We start from the raw sequence: 18,082 nt of genomic DNA, 5'->3' as shown, positions 1-18,082 counted from the left end.
TCACAGACTGGCAATCATTCACCAGTTCTTTGATGCAGCCCTTCATGGCCATTCGGCTCACAGCCACTTCCCCCTCCACTGTTCCAGTGCTTAGTCCCAGGCCTCCTCCTGCCACTTCTCTCCCTTTGCCTACTGCCCAAGAAGGAGAGGAAAAGCAGGAACCCTACTACTCATCTTCTGATGAATCTGTCTGCTACTTCTCACAAATTGCCTCCCCTCTTGAATACTATTCACCAGATGAATCCATAGAAGGGGACTCTCCACCAGAAGATATCACCTTTGGGGAGACTATCTCCAAAATGAATGAATACTTGAAATGTGACATTTCCCAAATGACTGACACTCAAAGGAGATACTTTGAACTTCTCCAAGTGGAATCTCCTTTGCCTTCAGCCAATTCCACCTGTCATCCCTGCCTACCTTGATACTTTCACCTCAGCATCAGAGAACCCAGATTCACAACCACCAACCCCTAAGAGACCTGACAGGTTCTACAAAGTTTCAGATGAACAGAATTTCCTTGTTAAGCCACCCCAGGCAGACCCTGCTGTAATTGCTGTATCCCCTGATAAGTAAGCCAGACTGATACCTTCAACAGCTCTTCTGCCCACTGATAAGGATAGCAAAAGCATGGACAGGATAGGAAAAAAAGTTTACACCTCCACCACCCTGGCCTTCAGAGCTATCAACCCCACGTGATTAAGTATGCTTTGGACTTTGTTACACAAGCCTCTACTCTCTTGGCATCCACACCTGACTGTCCCACCAAACTGAGATAGCATCTAAATTGTTCCTGGCTTCCCAGGTAGCCAGACATTGTTAGATGCAGTTATGATGCAGCAAAGGCCTCTGCAAAGTCTGCTGCCTCTGCATCAGTACTCCTCAGATACTCTTGGCTACGGCTCCAACCCCTTCCAGAGGATTTCAAGTCCAGTATGCTAGACACTCCATTAGACCACAACCTCCTGTTTGGTAAACAGTCTGCAGACCTTTTCAAAGACCTGCAGGAAAAAAGTAAGGAGCTCCAAGACATCAAATGCTTGTGTTTCCATCCCAACATATTCTTGGAATTATCCGGCTAAGTCTACCTTTGTCAGGCAGCCCCCCTCCTCTGCTACCCCTTCCAGGCATAGGAGAGGAACCAGGAGGCAAACCTCCTCCAGACCAGTTGCCTCTCAACCCAGTCAAAGACGACTTTTTCAGGTAGAAGTGAACCCAACAATGCATGACTGCCTTGCCCACCTCCTCTTGTCAGCCCACCTTCCCCACTGCCTCCCCATTTAGAAATCCATCACATCCGACTGCTGGGTACTGGCAATCATACAAAATGGATATTTCCTTTCTTGGAACGAAAAACCCCTTCCAAGGGGCATTCCTTTTCCCCCCCAAAAAATCAACTTCACCTCATCCCTTACATATACTGCAAGACCTTCTGAGATTAGGAACCATAGAATCTGTCCCTCCAGGACAGGAAGGAAAAGGCTTCTACTCAAGACTTTCTGGTCCCCAAAAAAGGATGTTCATTGGAGACCAATACTAGAGTTATCCTTTACAAACCTTTTCCTGAAAGTTCCATCATTCAGAAATGTTCTCTTCAAACCCTTCTTCCTTTATTGCCAGCCCAGAATTTTATAGTCACACTAGATCTAAAGGAAGCATATCTCCATATTCCTATAAAACCCTCCAACAGGAAATTCTTGCGTTTCACTGGGCCCTGTTCTCATTGTCAGTTTACAGCATTGCCCTTTGGTTTGTCTACTGCAGCCAGGGTATTTACAGAATGCCTACCGCTAGCCATAGCTTTCTGCAGAACCAAAGGTGTCCAAATCTATCCTTAACTAGACAACATCCTCATTGTAGCAGAAACAGAGGACATCCTCCTAAATCATCTGAGGTTCACCACTTCCCTACTTCAGAGCTTGGGATTCACCCTCAACCTCCTAAAAGTCATCCTTGACCCCACAACAGGACAAAATCTTTCTGGGCTGCAGGATCAGAACAGACCTGATGTGGGCTTTCTTCCCTCAGGGCAAAGTTCTTTCTCTCTCCACTCACTTCCAAAACCTAGTACAGATTCACCAGATATCTGCAAGACAATTTCTACAGATCCTGGGACTCATGGCAGCCACCATCCTGATGCTGCCCCTGGGCAGAATGCACATGTGAAAAATCTAGTGGTACCTAAAAAATGTGTGGTCACAACACCAACATCCCCTCGAGCAGCACATTTCCCTCCTACCCTGCCTCAAAGCAGAACTAAGGTTTCATCAAATACTTCTGAACCCGGACCTTTCACTACAACCACCCTCTCCAACCCAACATATGCATACAGATGCTTCAGACTTAAGGTGGGGGGCCTACCATGAAAGGTACATGGTACAGGAGGCCTGGAATGCTACCCTCCAAAAGAAACATATCAGTGTAAGGGAAATTACTGCAGTTATAGTCAAAGCCTTCCTTCCTGTCCTGCAACTGAGCCCCCTTCAGATATTCACAGACAACACCACAGTCGTGGTATCTCAACAAACAGGGAGGGACCAAGGCCTGCCTCCTGTGCCGGATAATTTTGCAAATTTGGGACCTCGCCTCCAGGCACACCTTAACCCTGCAGGCAACATACATCCCCTATCAGGAAAAAAAAACAAGCGCACATTCTTAGCAGAACATCCTCTCTACAGTACAACTGGATGTTGAACAGGGATACCTTTCTAGACATTGTCAACCAGTGGGGCACACCTCGGGTAGATCCGTTTGCCTCCATGCAGAACAGACAAGTGGAAAAATTCTGCACCAAGGACCACTCTCCACTAGCCTGGAGGGTAGATGCCTTCAGCATTCCATGGAAGGGACAGTATCTGTATGCTTTCCCACCCTTCCCTCTCATTCAAAAAGTCCTCCTGAAAACCAGGAAGGACAAGCCAAATATCTTGCTGGTGACTCCCTACTGGCCAAGGCAGCACTGGTTCCCCCCTACTCCTCTCATTAGCCAAGGGCAATCACCACAAGTTACCCCACGAGGTGGACCTTCTCACACAACAAAAGGGAACGCTGATTCATCCTCACCAGCAGATGGTAGGCCTAACACTCTGGGTGATAAACTTCTAATCCCTTTCAGACACCAGTACTCAGAGGACATTCGTTTAGTCCTGAGGGAGGCCAGGAAACATCCTGCTTTTCAAAATGGAAAAGATTCTCCAAATGGCATCTCCATAAGGACAGCGACCCCTGCCAGGCAGACCCCCCCCCCCCAGTCCTTAGCTGTGTATGAACTCATTAGGATGGTCTTTTGTACTCTTCTGTGAAAGTCCACCTATCAGCTGTTTCAACCTGCCTACCTAACACTAGATCCCCCTTTACTATAAAGAGGTCTTACACATCAGACCACCAAGAAAACCCATCTCACCCCCCTGGGACCTAAATTTCACTTTGGAAAAACTAACACTGGCCCCATTTGAACCAGCTAGTGGTGGTACCCTACAAATGTGTACATGAAAGACTGTACTGCTGGTAGCCATTACCTCACCTAGAAGCGTGTCAGAGTTGCAAGCTCTTATGGCCTTTTCTCCCTCCACTACCTTCCATAAGGATAGGCTCACCCTACTCACTAACCTGTCCTTCATGCCTAAAGTGATCAACAAACTGTCCCTAAACCAATCCATTCACCTGCCCACCTTTTCCTGTCTCCAGCCAGGGTTGGGAGGGTGGCCTAATGGTTAAGGTGTTTGCCTTACAAACACAAGGTGCAGGGTTTGAGTCTCACAAGGGATAATTGGCTAGGCTTAAAATGGCTCACAAGGGCAGTTAGCTTAGTACTAATCTATGAACCTATGAAGCTATGACAGTAAGAGGATACCCCATTCCCTGGATGTGCACAGACCACTAAGATTCTACCTAGACAAAACTAAACCCATCAGAAAATCTAACCAACTGTTTCCTTCCACCCTGGGGCCCTGGGCAAGGCAGTCTCCAAGCAAACCATTTCCTGTTGGATCACGAAAACTATTTCCTTTTGCTACTCCCACTATGAAAAGCACTTACCCCAGGGAGTAAGAGCACACTCTACTAGAGGAGTGGCCTCAAAGGCTTGGAAGCAGCCACCTGGTCCACTATTCACACCTTCACCAAACACTACAAATTGGACCATGTCTCCAGAGCCCGAACAGGGTTTGCTAGACCAATCCTGCAGGGTTTTGTGGAATCAGCTACATCTACCTCCACCCTTACCTCTAATTAAGCTTTGGTACTCTCCCACATTAAGAATACTGCAACATAGGAATATATGTATAAAATCTTACCATAACCTTAAATGTCCTTCTCTTCCATGTTGCAGTATTCCTTCCCGCCCAGCTGTCCCCCTTTTGACTAGTGGCATACCTTTAGGGCACTCTAAGGCTCTACCTTGCATCAGTGACACTCTAGCCAGCATATGACACTTTGCACCTCTGGCTGACATCTCTTGTTATTCTCTATGGGACTGTCCGACTGGGCATTTAAGTTCTGAGGTCTGTGCGTGCAAACATCACATTTAAGGTCCCTGGTTTATGGCCTTACGTGTGACATCCCACACACCTACAGTAGCCAGGCTTAAGCTTTTGTATAGGAGCCGACCTTCGGGTTGCCTTAGGCGGGGAATCCCACACTAAGAATACTGCAACATGGAAGAGAAGGATATCTAAGGTTATGGTAAGATTTTGCGCAACTATTCTTTCAGTACATGCCTTCCCTTCTCCCTCCAGATCCTAGTTCAGTCAGTTCAGACACTCTTCATATTTTGAAAGGTGAGCAGTGTATAGGGGAGTTCATGTGCTAGGCAAATGGGGTTCTTCGGACACTACAAAGAATATAAATATCAGAAATGCTAGCAGTGATTCAGACCTTAAATGTTCACTTATGGTCTCCAGGTCCCCATTTATTCATCAAAGATGACACCAAAGTCATGTAGTATCTGAACAAACAAGAGGGTACATGGTTCATACTCTTTCCCGTTGGCAGTAATGGCCTATGAGCCAGCCTTACAGCAATCTCTGAAGCTTCATATCTCGTACATCTTGTCAGAGCAAAACATAGTGGTGGACAGACTATGCAAATCTGGGATGGACCGTTATTTGTGCAAAATCTGGATAGAGGTCTGTTTGGATTTGGTCCAGTTGTGGGGAACACTTCAAATACATCTGTTTGTCTCCTTTTAAAACAGCTTGTTCAAAAAGCGTAGTGTGGTGGGCGACGCACCTACCGACCCAGTAGCAGTTTAATTTTGGTAAACCGGCTGGACGTACTAGTTAACTGGAGGTGGACTCCCTCATGTTATGGATACTGCAGCATATAGAAGAGAGGGACATCTATGGTTATGGTAAGATTTTACACAACTATTCTTTCACTGCTATTGTTTTTTATGACTCCCACTGTGATAAATCTCTTCCAGGCAATATTAAGGCACATACCACCAGAGCCTTATCCTCTTTGGTGACATATTGGAAAGGAGTGTACTTTACAAAGCACTACAAACTGTATTCTTTCTCAAGTTCCAGAGCCTTTTTTGTGAAAACCATCCACCAAGGGCTTCTGGATCCTTATCCACCCTTTCCCGGTTAGGGTAAGCTTTAACAGTCTGCCTGTATGCCACTGAGGCAGTGTGAATAATGAATGTATTACAGTTGTGTAAGTCCTTCTTACATGTAATAGTAGTGGTTCAAATTTCAAACTGTCTGAGTGGCCGCCTCCCCCCCTTATTTTGTATATAGTTCAATGGTATCCAAGATTGTCGTGTTGTTTGTTGGCTTTGGTCATTTGTGTTGGTGTTTTATGACTACATATGGGTTAGTTTCAGGCAATTCTTGCTTCTGGTCCTTCCTGTTTCATCTTACTTGGCATCAAAAGCCTGAATAAATGACTCTCTGTGATGTGGGTTAGACTTCCCCTGAAGGGAAGGGTTTAGCCAATCCCCTATCACAGAGAGTCAGAGAAGAGGATTCTGAGTTATGGAAAGCTGCCAGTATGGGGTTGGCTCTGCAGGCGCAAAACCTATATGCCACTGAGGCTGTGTGAAATTTAAACATGTACTGTTACATGCAAGTAGAACTTAAGCAGCTGTACTTTTTTTTTTTTTATTGCATCATCTGCCATAGCTGTATAGTGAGTTAAGCTGTTGCCAGGCATTGTCCTAACTGCAGACAAATGCTGTGATATCGCTTTGAAAGAATGATGACCGAAACCTTCACAGCCTTATTTAGCCAATATTTGGCCACCTTGATAGTATGATGGATTCGCCTTTTGCCTGGAAAGGTCAACTATAAGTTTTTATAGTATGTACATCGAGACCCTTACAAAAAGTAGTCAGACTTGATATGTTAGTGTGGAGCTTAGTGTTGACCAGTACAACAGTTTGCTGCTTTCCGCAGAGAGGCAACTTGTCTGTGTACTACTGCGAACTGTGGATGTTGCAAAAGTTGATACGTCAGAAGTGTCTGATATTTGAACCATCAAGGGGGAGGACCTAATGTTTCTGTAATTTAATAAAAATATAGAGTATATTTTCCGCCTACCTTTTCAGTCTTTTATTTAGAAGTTTCTCCTGTGTACCACTGCAAAGAGGTACTTGTGTTGCCACTGCATGTATTATTCATGTAGCCATTCCCAGCCCCCTGGGATACATCTCTTTAATGTTCATGAAAGAATAAAATGGAGCCCCACCCGGTTATACGTACAGGATGGGTTGTATAACCTGACTAGATACTGTAAAGACAAGGCCAGTTCAACCACTTGCTGTCATGGGTGAGTACTTCACACAATCCAGAGAACAAACCATTATTCTCTGCATTTTTGCATTTAAAACTTGTTTATTTAAAATTTTTGTGTGCCATAGAAATGGTTCTCTGTTGATTTTAACTGGACGGTATTTGGTTGTAATTAAGCTGTTAAAAAGGGAAAAAAATACACAGCACTAAATTTATGCATTTATTACATGCTTTTTTTTAAGGGAGTGATTAACTTGGAGTCCCTTGGCAAAAGGGGTTATCGTGTACCTCCTTCTGGAACAATCCAAGTGGTAAGTTCAGTCTGGGAAAGAAAATGCCTAGTTCACTGTTTAAAGTACAGAATGTAAAAGCAGCCGATTTGCATATGTTTGCAGATTTTTAGTAAATTGAGAACTGATTTGTGTTTGCATATTAAGAAAACAGTATTGTAATCTCATGTGAATATCCAAGCCTCAGACGATTTAAGTATTTTTTTAGCTACTTACATCTTCCTTACTGCTGATCATATAGGACAGAGAGAATTTAAAATTCTACATGACAGATGCATGTGTATATCCGTACATATATAAATATGTGTGTGCAGATAACGTACACAAATGTATTAAACATAGTATTTTTGTATATTGTAGATATTCAACATAATAAGATCATTGTTGTTGTAGCCTAAGCTGTATGCGATGCATCCTGCAGGGATATGACCACCAGCCAGCTTTCAAAGCTTCAGGGCACCTTCCATTCTCCCTAACCACTGCAGGGCTTGAGGAGGGCCATGTAAAAACAGTGGTTAGGGAGACAAAAGCTTCAGAGCTTTGTTGCAGCTGGAATGCACTTCCCTCTACAGGCTTTGTGGAACTGATGGTCATCTAGCGATCCCTAAAGTCTCTGTGGATAAGTACCCTTTTGGGTGAAACTGTCTGCAACATTATTTGAGCAAAAACTGTGCATTTTCTATTAACTTTTTATATTTTATATAAGTTAGTTATTTTAATGAACAGGTTATGTAATGGGACTTTTTTATTTGAAGAAATGTTTGTGTGAAAAAACTTTGCAAAAATTTTTATTACTATACTTTTTTTGCATTTTCGCATATAATTCTTATGTAAAGGACTGGCTACTGTGCTTTTCCAGACTGTAATTAAAAATTTTTACCTTAAAATCTATAATTTTCTAATTTTCAGGAGGTTTAAAATCAAAAACAGGTCGTCGACAAAAGACGATAGAATGAAACGGATCTCCCATAAATTTCCATATTGAACAGTACTTCCTCTTCCCAGAGGGCCAAAAACGTGTTGGTGTAGCTGTTGGGCATGTATGGGAACAGACAGATTTGATATGCCTGTTTCTGGAGGTCATTCTTGAGAATAACGTGTTCATGTTTGACAAATATGTATATTTACAGAAGGATGGTGTAGTGATGGGCACTCCGTGTCCCAACAGCTACGCCATCGACCTGTTTTTGATTTGGACAGGCAGCCTAGAAGAGCTAACAATGTTTGTTGAACAACTGAATGGTATGACAGAATATTTAAGGTTCACCATGATAAGTTCTGATAAAAGAATTGAATATCTGGATGTATATATGGAGAGATTGGATAATGGCATGATTAACACTGGGGTATATAGAAAAAGCTGGTATAGATACACCCTGTTGCACAGAAGCAGCATGTTCCCCCAGTATGTGTTTAGAAATGTCATCAGAGGACAAGGTATGAGAGCGTCCAGGCTTAATGCCACTCAAGACTGACTCGGTATGGAATTGGCAGGTCTCAGGGATAAGTTCATTGACAAGGGGATATAGTCATCAAGAAGTAAATGATGGTTTCTGTGCACTTGATCATCTTAGACAGAATAGAGAAAAAACATATTATTCAGCAGGTGGAGATCCTGTCAGCAATGTAGTCTTTGAATCATCTAGATAGATTAAGATACCTCTGTATTATACAAATGACAGTAGTATCGTCATGAATATTAAGAAGAATTGAAGGGTCTTGACAGCGGATTCGTTGGAGAGAGAGATTGTGGGGGTGAAACCAAGGTTCAGATTTAAGAATAAATGTAATCTGAAAAGACTATTGTGCTACCCGAAAAACAAGGATGGAGGGGAATCTCAGGTCATGGCACACAACCATGCGGGCACTGTAATTTCTGTACATTTTTGGATAGCTCTGGGACTTTTATACACCCTGATAGGTATGTTTAAGTTCTCTGTGTATGCCAGCTGTGCCACACAGCATGTGGTATACCTCGCTGTTTGCAACGCAAGCCAATCATTCTATATAGGAAAGACGGACAGGGCACTTAAGGACAGGAGTAGAGAGCATGTATACAGTATAAGAACCCAATCCTACCATAGTGCACTGTCCAAACATTGTATTGCATGACCATCAGTTCCAGTTTATGGTGATTGAGACAATTTCACCTACTTCACGAGGAGGAGATCAAAAGAATTATACTGAGAATAGAGAATTGAAGTGGATTGTAAGGCTGAAGGTGGATAGAGGCAGAGGGCTCAATGAGAGAGCCCCTTTAAAACCCATTTTGAAATCTAGAAGATTGTCAAATAATTTGTTAACTCCGTTGTGGGGCCTTTGGGATAGCTTTCACTATATATATGATAGGGTGGTCAGTGTTTATATATTCATATATTGCGGTTTGATACTGCCTATTACTATTCCCATTGATTTATTTGGGTCAGTCTTATTGTAAATGTGCATTTTAATTATTAGAAGTCATTCCTTTTATATATATGCTTTGTTATCAATATTTGTATGGGGTGTTGAATGTGTATTTACTTCTTAATTCATAGTGATTTGCATTTTACTCATTCTTTGAGGTTTCATGCACACTGGTTGATGAGCTCTATTTAAATGATTTTAAAATGTATGTGGATTGTTTGGTCTGAAGAAGCATCTGCGAAAGCGCTAACCAGATTTTATCACATATTAAAGGATTTTATGATTCATGAACTGTGTTTGCTGCGTGGTCGCATAACTGTTGCCTCTACTATTATTGGAACAATGTCCATACTATACCCCCCTTGTTTAAACATTATACAACTATTAGTTATTTCCTTCTCTTAAACTTCTGGTTCACTACATAATCTGCTAACTCTTAATTATCCATATGGAAAGGAATTAAGTACATGAACAGGATGACAACTGTGGCCATCCAAAAAAATGACCTCCATCATTAAATTTCTGCCGAGGCGCTAGAGAGTTTGCGAGTTTATTAAACTGGTATTTCTTTCACTGGTCTTGGTCATTTTGTATTGGAACTCCAAGCTCTGTGTTGCCAAACTCTTTATATTATTTTTCACAAGGACAGGGGTGTCTTTGCATTACCAGTCCATCTTTTTACCCAAAGTAACTTCATAGACTTCTATCAAAGGATTAATCTAGCCGTTTTCTTTCCGAGATTTACTGTTAAGTGAGAATACTTGCTTCGTTTGCTAGATGTGAATAGATAGTTGCCTTTTTTATCTTCATCAGATCAAATCCAACAGATAGTCAGACCACTTGTTTATACCTTTTTCTAAGGCTAAGTTGGACTAAGCCATTTCAAAGGTCATCTTGGCAAGGTGGTTAACTAGCTGATTTCTCAGGTTTATAAGGAGAAAGGTTTGTTTCTACTGAAGCAGCTGAAGGCATATTCAACAAGGTCTCTTTCCGCTTCCTCTGCCTTCTGTTGATGGCATTTGTGCTGCCGCCAGTTCTGATGTTCATACCTTTATTTCACATTACAAATTGGATTTGCTATCCAGGGATAGGGGGCGGCATTTGGTTCTGCCAACCTCCAGAATATCCTTCCATGACACCACCCTGGGAATCTAGTAGCTGGGGACTGTGCCCCATCAGGTGAGGAATTGACAGAAAAGACAATATCCGATATGAAAGTGATGGTACTCACCATAGCAATGGATCTGTGTTGTCTGTTTCCATCCTTCCTCCTCCTTCCATTTCATGGAGGAGTTTCCCTTTTGGGCTCCTGGAATGACCCTATAGTTTGCCTAATGTGCAGGACTTCTCACTCTTGCAGACCCAGAACAGAACTCTTTTGTTACACCTATTTGCTTTTCTACATATTTTGTATAGTTGTGTGTGTGTGTGTGTGTGTATATATACATATACAGAATGTATATGTGCATATATGTGTGTGTGTGTGTATATATACATATACAGAATGTATATGTGCATATATATGTATAATCAGATATACACAAGGGTCTTTCTGGTGCCAAAAAAAAAGAGGAAACGTGGAGACCTGTCCGAGACCTCTCCTTTTTCAATCCATGTGTCAAGATCCCAAAGTTCAAAATGTTATTTCCCCGCCAAACTTTACCTGTCATGTCCCCTTCAATTTCATGGTAGCGGTAGACTTAGATGCTTATCATTACATACCTATATACAAAGATTTTTTTAAGGTTTTCTGTGTCTGGCTTGCATTATCAGAAGTCCCTCTGTATCACTGTTGTAGTACTCTTGAAAGAAGGGATGTCCCATCCCAGACAGCCTGTTGCTTGGCCAGCATTGAAAAGCTTGAAAGGATCTTGTTTGCGCTGTATGTCCTGTTTATGCTCCTTGCACAGAATGTAGGGCATAAAAAGGCATGTACAGATGCAACTACCTAGAACTACTTTTCCCACCAATTCGAATACTGTTGTTGCTAGGTGTTTTGAATGTTTTGTTGCTGTTCTGACCTCTTAGAACACTAGAATAGTGTCCTGTTGGGTTATTATTTCTTATTTTATCTTTTAAAAGTTTCCCTCTTAGTCTTGTATATTTTATCACTACCTAGAGTTCATGTCATCCAAGAGGGGAAAATGTCAGTGTGGGAGGCAGATTCCCCATAAGAATAGTCATTGTCAGTGTCTTTTTTGTTGTGGGCTTCCCACGACCATACCTCTTGTAGTATCTGCAAGCCATTTGTAGCTAAGACACACCAAAGCAGTTTGTTTTCCCTGGCCATTTATCTTAAAAACCAACAGCTTAGACAGTTAGCCCAGGGTACCATGGTGGAATCTGTTAACCTTGCGATACTACCACTTGGTAAGAAAGCCAGGAAGTCTTGGCCAGATTTTTTGGCTGGCCAGCATCCACTGGACGTCCCTCTAGAAGTAATAGCTATGTATGTTGTTTGGTGTTTACATCAGATTCCACTGCCTCAGTCCCTCTGGAGGTTGGTATGGAGCCATCTTTTCGCATGTCCTCTGAGGCTTTGCAGGTGTCTGCTACAGATGTCGAGGGGGAACCGTGGTTGATTATCTTGGAGGTTCCTAGAGGGATTCCGCAGATACTGGTCAGGGAGGAAGTTCCAGGTTCTTTCCTCAAGTCTCACCAAGGGTTGGAACCTCCAGTATTTGTTAAGGCTGATTTTCCTTGTAAGAAATGGCAAAAACTGAAGCATGTTTCACCTTCTCCTATGGCTCTTTAAAGGGAATGGCAAGAGTTTACCCCAGTAGTTAATGTTCTTCATGTTTCACTGTTGCAGTCATTACATTTGGGTAATCTGCTGGCAGGTTGCCCTCAGTTGGCCTGAATTTCAAAGTCTTGGGTCCTGTGTCGGTTGTTGTCTCCTCTTCCATGACGTCAGGTCGTCAGGGGTGTAAAACATGCAGCCGACACCATTTTCTTTAGTCTTTCTTGCCGAGCGGTGCCTGAAGCAGAAGGATTTAGCAAGTACCAGTCGGCCGACTACTGAAATATTCGAGTTTGAGTTTCAGAACAGAAGTCTTCACTAAAGCTAAGTACCCTGTTGGGGAAACTTTGTTCTTGCTTTTTACCGATGTCAGAAAAAGTTAATAATTGTATTACTTGTGGGAAGCAAATACCTCATAAGGATTTCCATTTATACTGTATTCCTTGCCCTAGGCCCTGATCACAACGTGCCTAGCTGTCGGTTTTGTGCTAGATTTAACCAACGCACTATTAAGCGTCGGTATGTTTTTGCATCAAAGTATTTTGGAAACAGATTTAACTACCCAGAAATGTCGCCGGATAGCAATCCGACTACCGGAGTACATAAAAAACGCGAAGAAAAGGACAGAGAAAGGCAGTCGAGATCCAAAACAGACGAAGTTTCACCTAAGCCAGTCGCCGGTACTCAGTGAGGCGCTTTCGCAGCCCCTGATACCCACTACCTTTGAGTCGCAGGCCTCTACCGACACCCATGTGGGGGCCGGCATGCCGCAAGATACTCAAGGTACTGGACTGACGGATGTATCTCCCTCGGATGGGTCCAGAGCCACTGAGCAGGCACCGGCTTCTGAGGGTGTCTTCAGACCTCAACATTTTTATATCAAACCGACGAAAGCTGCAAAACCAAAGGCAAAGACACCTTCTGAAACTAAAAAACTAACACCTGAGCCACGTGCACAGGCCTCTATGCCTAAAAAACAGATGATCAAAGTGGCTGAAGACCTTATTACCTTGATCAGGGGTACCAATCCCCTTCCAGATAAGAGGCCTAGGCAAGACACTGACTATGAATCTTCAGATCCGATTTCTATTACTTTTGATTCCTCTTCTGATCAGGAATTATCTTTAACTCACTATGAGGATTCTGATGCTGAGGAGTCTATTCCATCTGCATCTCCTCCTGAGGATTATTAATTTGGAGAAACCTTGCATACTTAGAGGGAGCATTTCAACTGGGAGAGTCAAGACTTCTCAGAATAAAAAAAAAAAAGGCTCGGGATTTCCTTCTCCCTCAGCACAAGCCTTTAGCCATTCCTCCTGTTTTAGTCATTGTGGATGATGTGTTTTTGGAGTCAAGCCTGACCCCTGACTCCTTACCTCCGGCTCCCAGTAAGCCTGACAGGTATTACAGGGTCCCTGACTCTCATAAATTTTTATTTAGAAACCCTGCGGCTGATCCTGAAACTATTTCACAGGGTCCAAAGGGAGTTAAGGCCTCAACAGCAAAAAACCCTACCTCCTCCGACAGAGACTCAAGGGCACTGGACAGACGGGGAAAAAAGGTTTATACATCTGCAACCTTGGCAATCAGGGCCTTAAACTGTCAATTTCATATGCTTAAGTACCAAAAACATGTTATTGGATTGCTGAAACAGAAAATGATGTTGATTTCAGAATGTGCAGAAAATAAGGAATTGCAGGAGTTATTGCATGCAGCTAAACAAGTTGGAAAGCATACTTTGCAATGTGGTTTTGATTCTTTAGAGGCCTCCTGCAAGGCCGCAGTTACTGGATCTGTGATTAGGAGGCATGCCTGGTAAAGGAACAAAATGTGCCTGATCATGTTAAAGCTAAATTGCTAGATGCACCTTTACAGCATGATTCTCTGTTTGGTATTAAGGCAGAAGAGGTTTTAAAGAAAATGGAAGACAAAGCTAAGTCTATGCAAACTGTTAACGATTTCTTGAAAGTGCAGCCACCTAGATTCAGTAGACACTGGCCTACAGAAAATTGGTCCTTTCCTGTGTTAGACAGAGCTCAAAGGGGCAAATCCAGACACCCTAAGGGTTCCAGGTACCAGGCTCAAGATACATACAGCCCAAAGCAATGGGGCGCATCCACCTCCAAATCTGGAGGAGATAAAGCGCAAACCTACAGAAAGCAATCCCAATGACTTCCCTCTGCCTACACCAAGCACTTAACTTTTGGCAGCACCCATAGGGGGAAAATTAGCACTTTTTGCTCAAAATTGGCAGTTAATAACCCAGGACAAGTGGGTTCTAAACATCGTATCACAGGGATACAGATTCCATTTCCACACTCTGCCAATGACAAGTGGTTGGCCAGATCTGCCAAAAAATCAATGGGCAGAGGCACAGAAACAGGTTACGTCCCTCATGGATATGGGGGCCATTCAGACAGTACCAGAAAAGGAAAAAGGACAAGGTTATTACTCAAGACTGTTCTTGGTACCCAGAAAGGACAAGGCCTGGCTGCCAATACTGAATTTATCGATTTTTGAACACATACCTGGACATTCCAAAATTCAAAATGCTCACTTTGCAACAGCTTCTGCCCGTGCTTGGCAAGAATGCTTGGCTGGTGACTTTAGACCTAAAAGAGGCATACCTGCATGTCCCAATAAGACAGTCGCACAGAAGATACCTCAGATTCAAGGCTTGTTTAATGCATTACCAATTCTGTGAACTGCCCTTTGGCTTATCTAGTGCGCCCAGGGTCTTTACAAAGTGCCTGGCACCAGTAATTGCATTTTGCAGACAAAGAAGTATTCAAATATATTCTTACTTGGACGACTGTCTCATTCAAGCAGAGAACAAGGACACTCCTCTACGACACCTGGCGTTTGTGAAAAGGCTTCTAACATGCCTAGGGTACACAATAAATGAAAAGAAATCACAACTGGTACCCTCTCAAAAGATAACATTCCTGGGTGCAGGCTTGAATACAACTGCCCAGATGGCTTACCTCACGCCAGGCAAACAAAGGCAACTGACTACTTATTTCAAACTGATGGCAACAAAAACCCAGTCTTCTGCAAGACAAATTCTGCAGGCTCTGGGCTTCATGGCATCCTGCATCCTACTAATTCCATATGCAAGACTGCATATGAGGAAACTACAATGGTACCTAAAAGGTTTATGGAGTCAACATTCACGCAGTCTGGAAACAATGATTCCTCTCATCCCCTGCCTGCAACAGGAGTTTCTATGATGGGCAAAGGCCCGTCACCAAAACATGGGATGGTCCTTCACTCTGCCCCCTGCCAGCCAGACCTTAACAACAGACGCATCAGATTATGCCTGGGGGGGCCCACATGGCAGGAAGATGCATTCAGGGCATATAGGCACCAAATCAAAAGCATCTACATATCAACCAGAAAGAGATGCTAGCTGTTCAAAATGCCCTATCAGCAGTCAAGGACGTACTTCATCCAGGACAACTACTGATAAAAATGGACACCACCACAGTCATGTGGTATATAAACAAGCAAGGGGCACACACTCATACCCCCTTTGCAGATTAGCCATGGCACGGTGGGGCACAGCTTTGACCTACCAAATAAATCTTCAAGCTCAGTTCCTACCAGGAAAACAAAACACTCTGGCAGGCGATTAAAGTAGAAACCTTATGGATCCTCACAAGTGGAAACTAAATCCACAAGTCTTCAGCATGATAGCAAAGAAATGGGGGAGCCCAGACATAGACCTATTTGCCTTTCCTCAAAATTATCAACTGAAAAGATTCTGCACAAGGACTTATCGCAGACATGCATGGAAAGTGGACGCCCTATCCTTCAGTTGGAAAAACCCATCAGTTTATGCCTTTCCTCCTCTGCCTCTTCTTCCCAAGATCCTCCTAAAGGTCAGACAAGAGAAGCCAAAGATGATATTAATTGCCCCTGACTGGCCCCGCCAATACTAGTACCTAATCCTAAGGAACTTGTCCCAATACCCAGCTTGGACCTTGCCGCAAGAGCCACAACTACTGTCCCAGCAAAACAGTCAGATCATGCACAATCATCTATAGACTCTGAACCTGGCAGCATGGTTAATTCTGTAATCATACAGGCGACACCTCTCAGTAAAGCTGTGATGGATGTCATTTTGGAAGCCAGAAGGCCTAGTACTAGAAAATCTTATGCTGACACATGGAAGAGATTCTGTGCTTGGAATCAGGCACAAGGAACTGATACAGCAGAGCCGCATATTCCTTAGATATTGCAATACTTAACTGAGATGCTTGACAAAGGCCTATCTTTTTCATCAATCAAAATCCATGCTTCTGCCATCTCGGCTCATTACAATACAGAGCCACCAATCTTTTCTCATCCTTTACTAAAGCGGTATCTTAGAGGAGCCAAAAATTTAAGGCCTCCTAGAAGATCACCATTACCTGCATGGGACCTCAGTTATGTGTTGGAAAAGCTCACCCTGCCTCAATTTGAACCAGCTGCTACTGCTGATGTAAAGTTCTTGTCATGGAAGAGAGCTCTGCTACTAGCAATTACTTCAGCAAGAAGAGTTTCAGGGTTACAGGCCCTCATGGCTGTAGAGCCTTTTATCATATTTTACCCAGACAGGGTGACTCTGAGGACAAATCCTACCTTTATGCCTAAGGTTGTTTCCAGTGTGGCTCTTAACCAAACAATTCATTTGCCAACTTTTAATCCAAATCCGCAGAACAAAGGGGAGAGAATTCTGCATTCGTTGGACGTACACAGACAGCCAAGATTCTACTTGAGCAGGACTAAAGCTGCAAGAAAAACTGAGCAACTACTAGTGTCATATGCTGCAAGATCAGAAGGAAAGGCTATTTCAAAGCAGACAATTTCAAAGTGGATAAGCCATTGCATCCGTTTCTGCTACTTACACCATGGCAAACCTGTGCCCAAGGGCATTAGGTCTCACTCCACCAGGGCTGCAGCTACTTCAGCAGCCTTTCTCATAGGAGTACCAACCAAGGACATTCTAGAGGCTGCTACTTGGAGTTCTGTTCACACCTTTACAAAGCATTACCATTTGCCTCTCTACTCTAAGTCCAGGGCAGGCTTTGCCACTGCAGGGCCTTATAGCCTCACCTAATGCTGTTTAGCTCCAGCCTCCCAACCATAGCTTTGGGATTCTACCCAAATGTAATGACTGCAACAGTGAAACACGAAGAACATAGAACAGTTGAGTACACTTACCATAAATTTAGATGTTCGAGTGTATTCACTGTTGCAGTCCAGGTTACCCTCCCGCCATCTCCCTGTCATTCTACAGTTTATCTTTCCTTCTCTATCTTCTACAACCTGTGTGGTGTATTTGCATGTAGATGAAGGTAAAGTTTATATTGATGCATGTATGTATGTGTGTGTGTATGTGTGTATATATATATATATATATATATATATATATATATATATATGTGTGTGTGTGTGTGTGTGTGTGTGTAAATATTTAGAAGATTGCTACCTTTTTGGGGGCACCTGACATTGGGGGCAAGAAAAACTAAAGAAAATGGCGTCGGTTGCATGTTTTATACCCCTGACGACCTGACGACATGGAAGAGGAGACAGCAACCAACGCAGGACCCAAGACTTTGGAATTTAGGCCGACTGAGGGCAACCTGCCAGCAGATTACCCAAATGTAATGACTACAACAGTGAATACACTCGAACATCTACATTTATGGTAAGTGTACACAACTGTACTTTCTCTGCCTTAATTGCTCTAAAGCCTGTTCATGGGGTTTCCGTACCTGCTCTTCCTGGACTTCTATCCCTTCTAAACGGTTTAGAGAACCAGATTCCTCAGATGAAGATTCCCTATCTGGTTGAGGCGTCTTTGTCCTATTGTTTACAGATGCCTTTGCCTTATGGTTCTGATGCAGAGAAGTTTGACCCTGAGTCTA

The 18,082-nt window shown here is 43.1% G+C and overlaps 1 protein-coding gene across 1 annotated transcript in view; it reads left to right on the top strand.

The window, feature by feature from the left end:
- FAM214A (family with sequence similarity 214 member A) overlaps positions 1 to 18,082 on the top strand; it is a 1,637,733-nt gene that overhangs the window by 1,366,485 nt on the left and 253,166 nt on the right. Inside the window, exon 10 of the mRNA XM_044078844.1 lies at positions 6,977 to 7,045. Coding sequence (XP_043934779.1) covers positions 6,977 to 7,045 — 69 coding nt within the window. The remainder of the gene's footprint in view (positions 1 to 6,976; positions 7,046 to 18,082) is intronic.

The sequence above is a fragment of the Protopterus annectens genome, chromosome 7.part1 (genome assembly GCF_019279795.1).
Source record: "Protopterus annectens isolate FY-2018-M chromosome 7.part1, PAN1.0, whole genome shotgun sequence".
NCBI classification, from domain to species: Eukaryota; Metazoa; Chordata; order Ceratodontiformes; family Protopteridae; genus Protopterus; species Protopterus annectens.
Note: the sequence above shows the minus strand (reverse complement) of the source record. Positions and strands in the feature narration are given on the sequence as shown.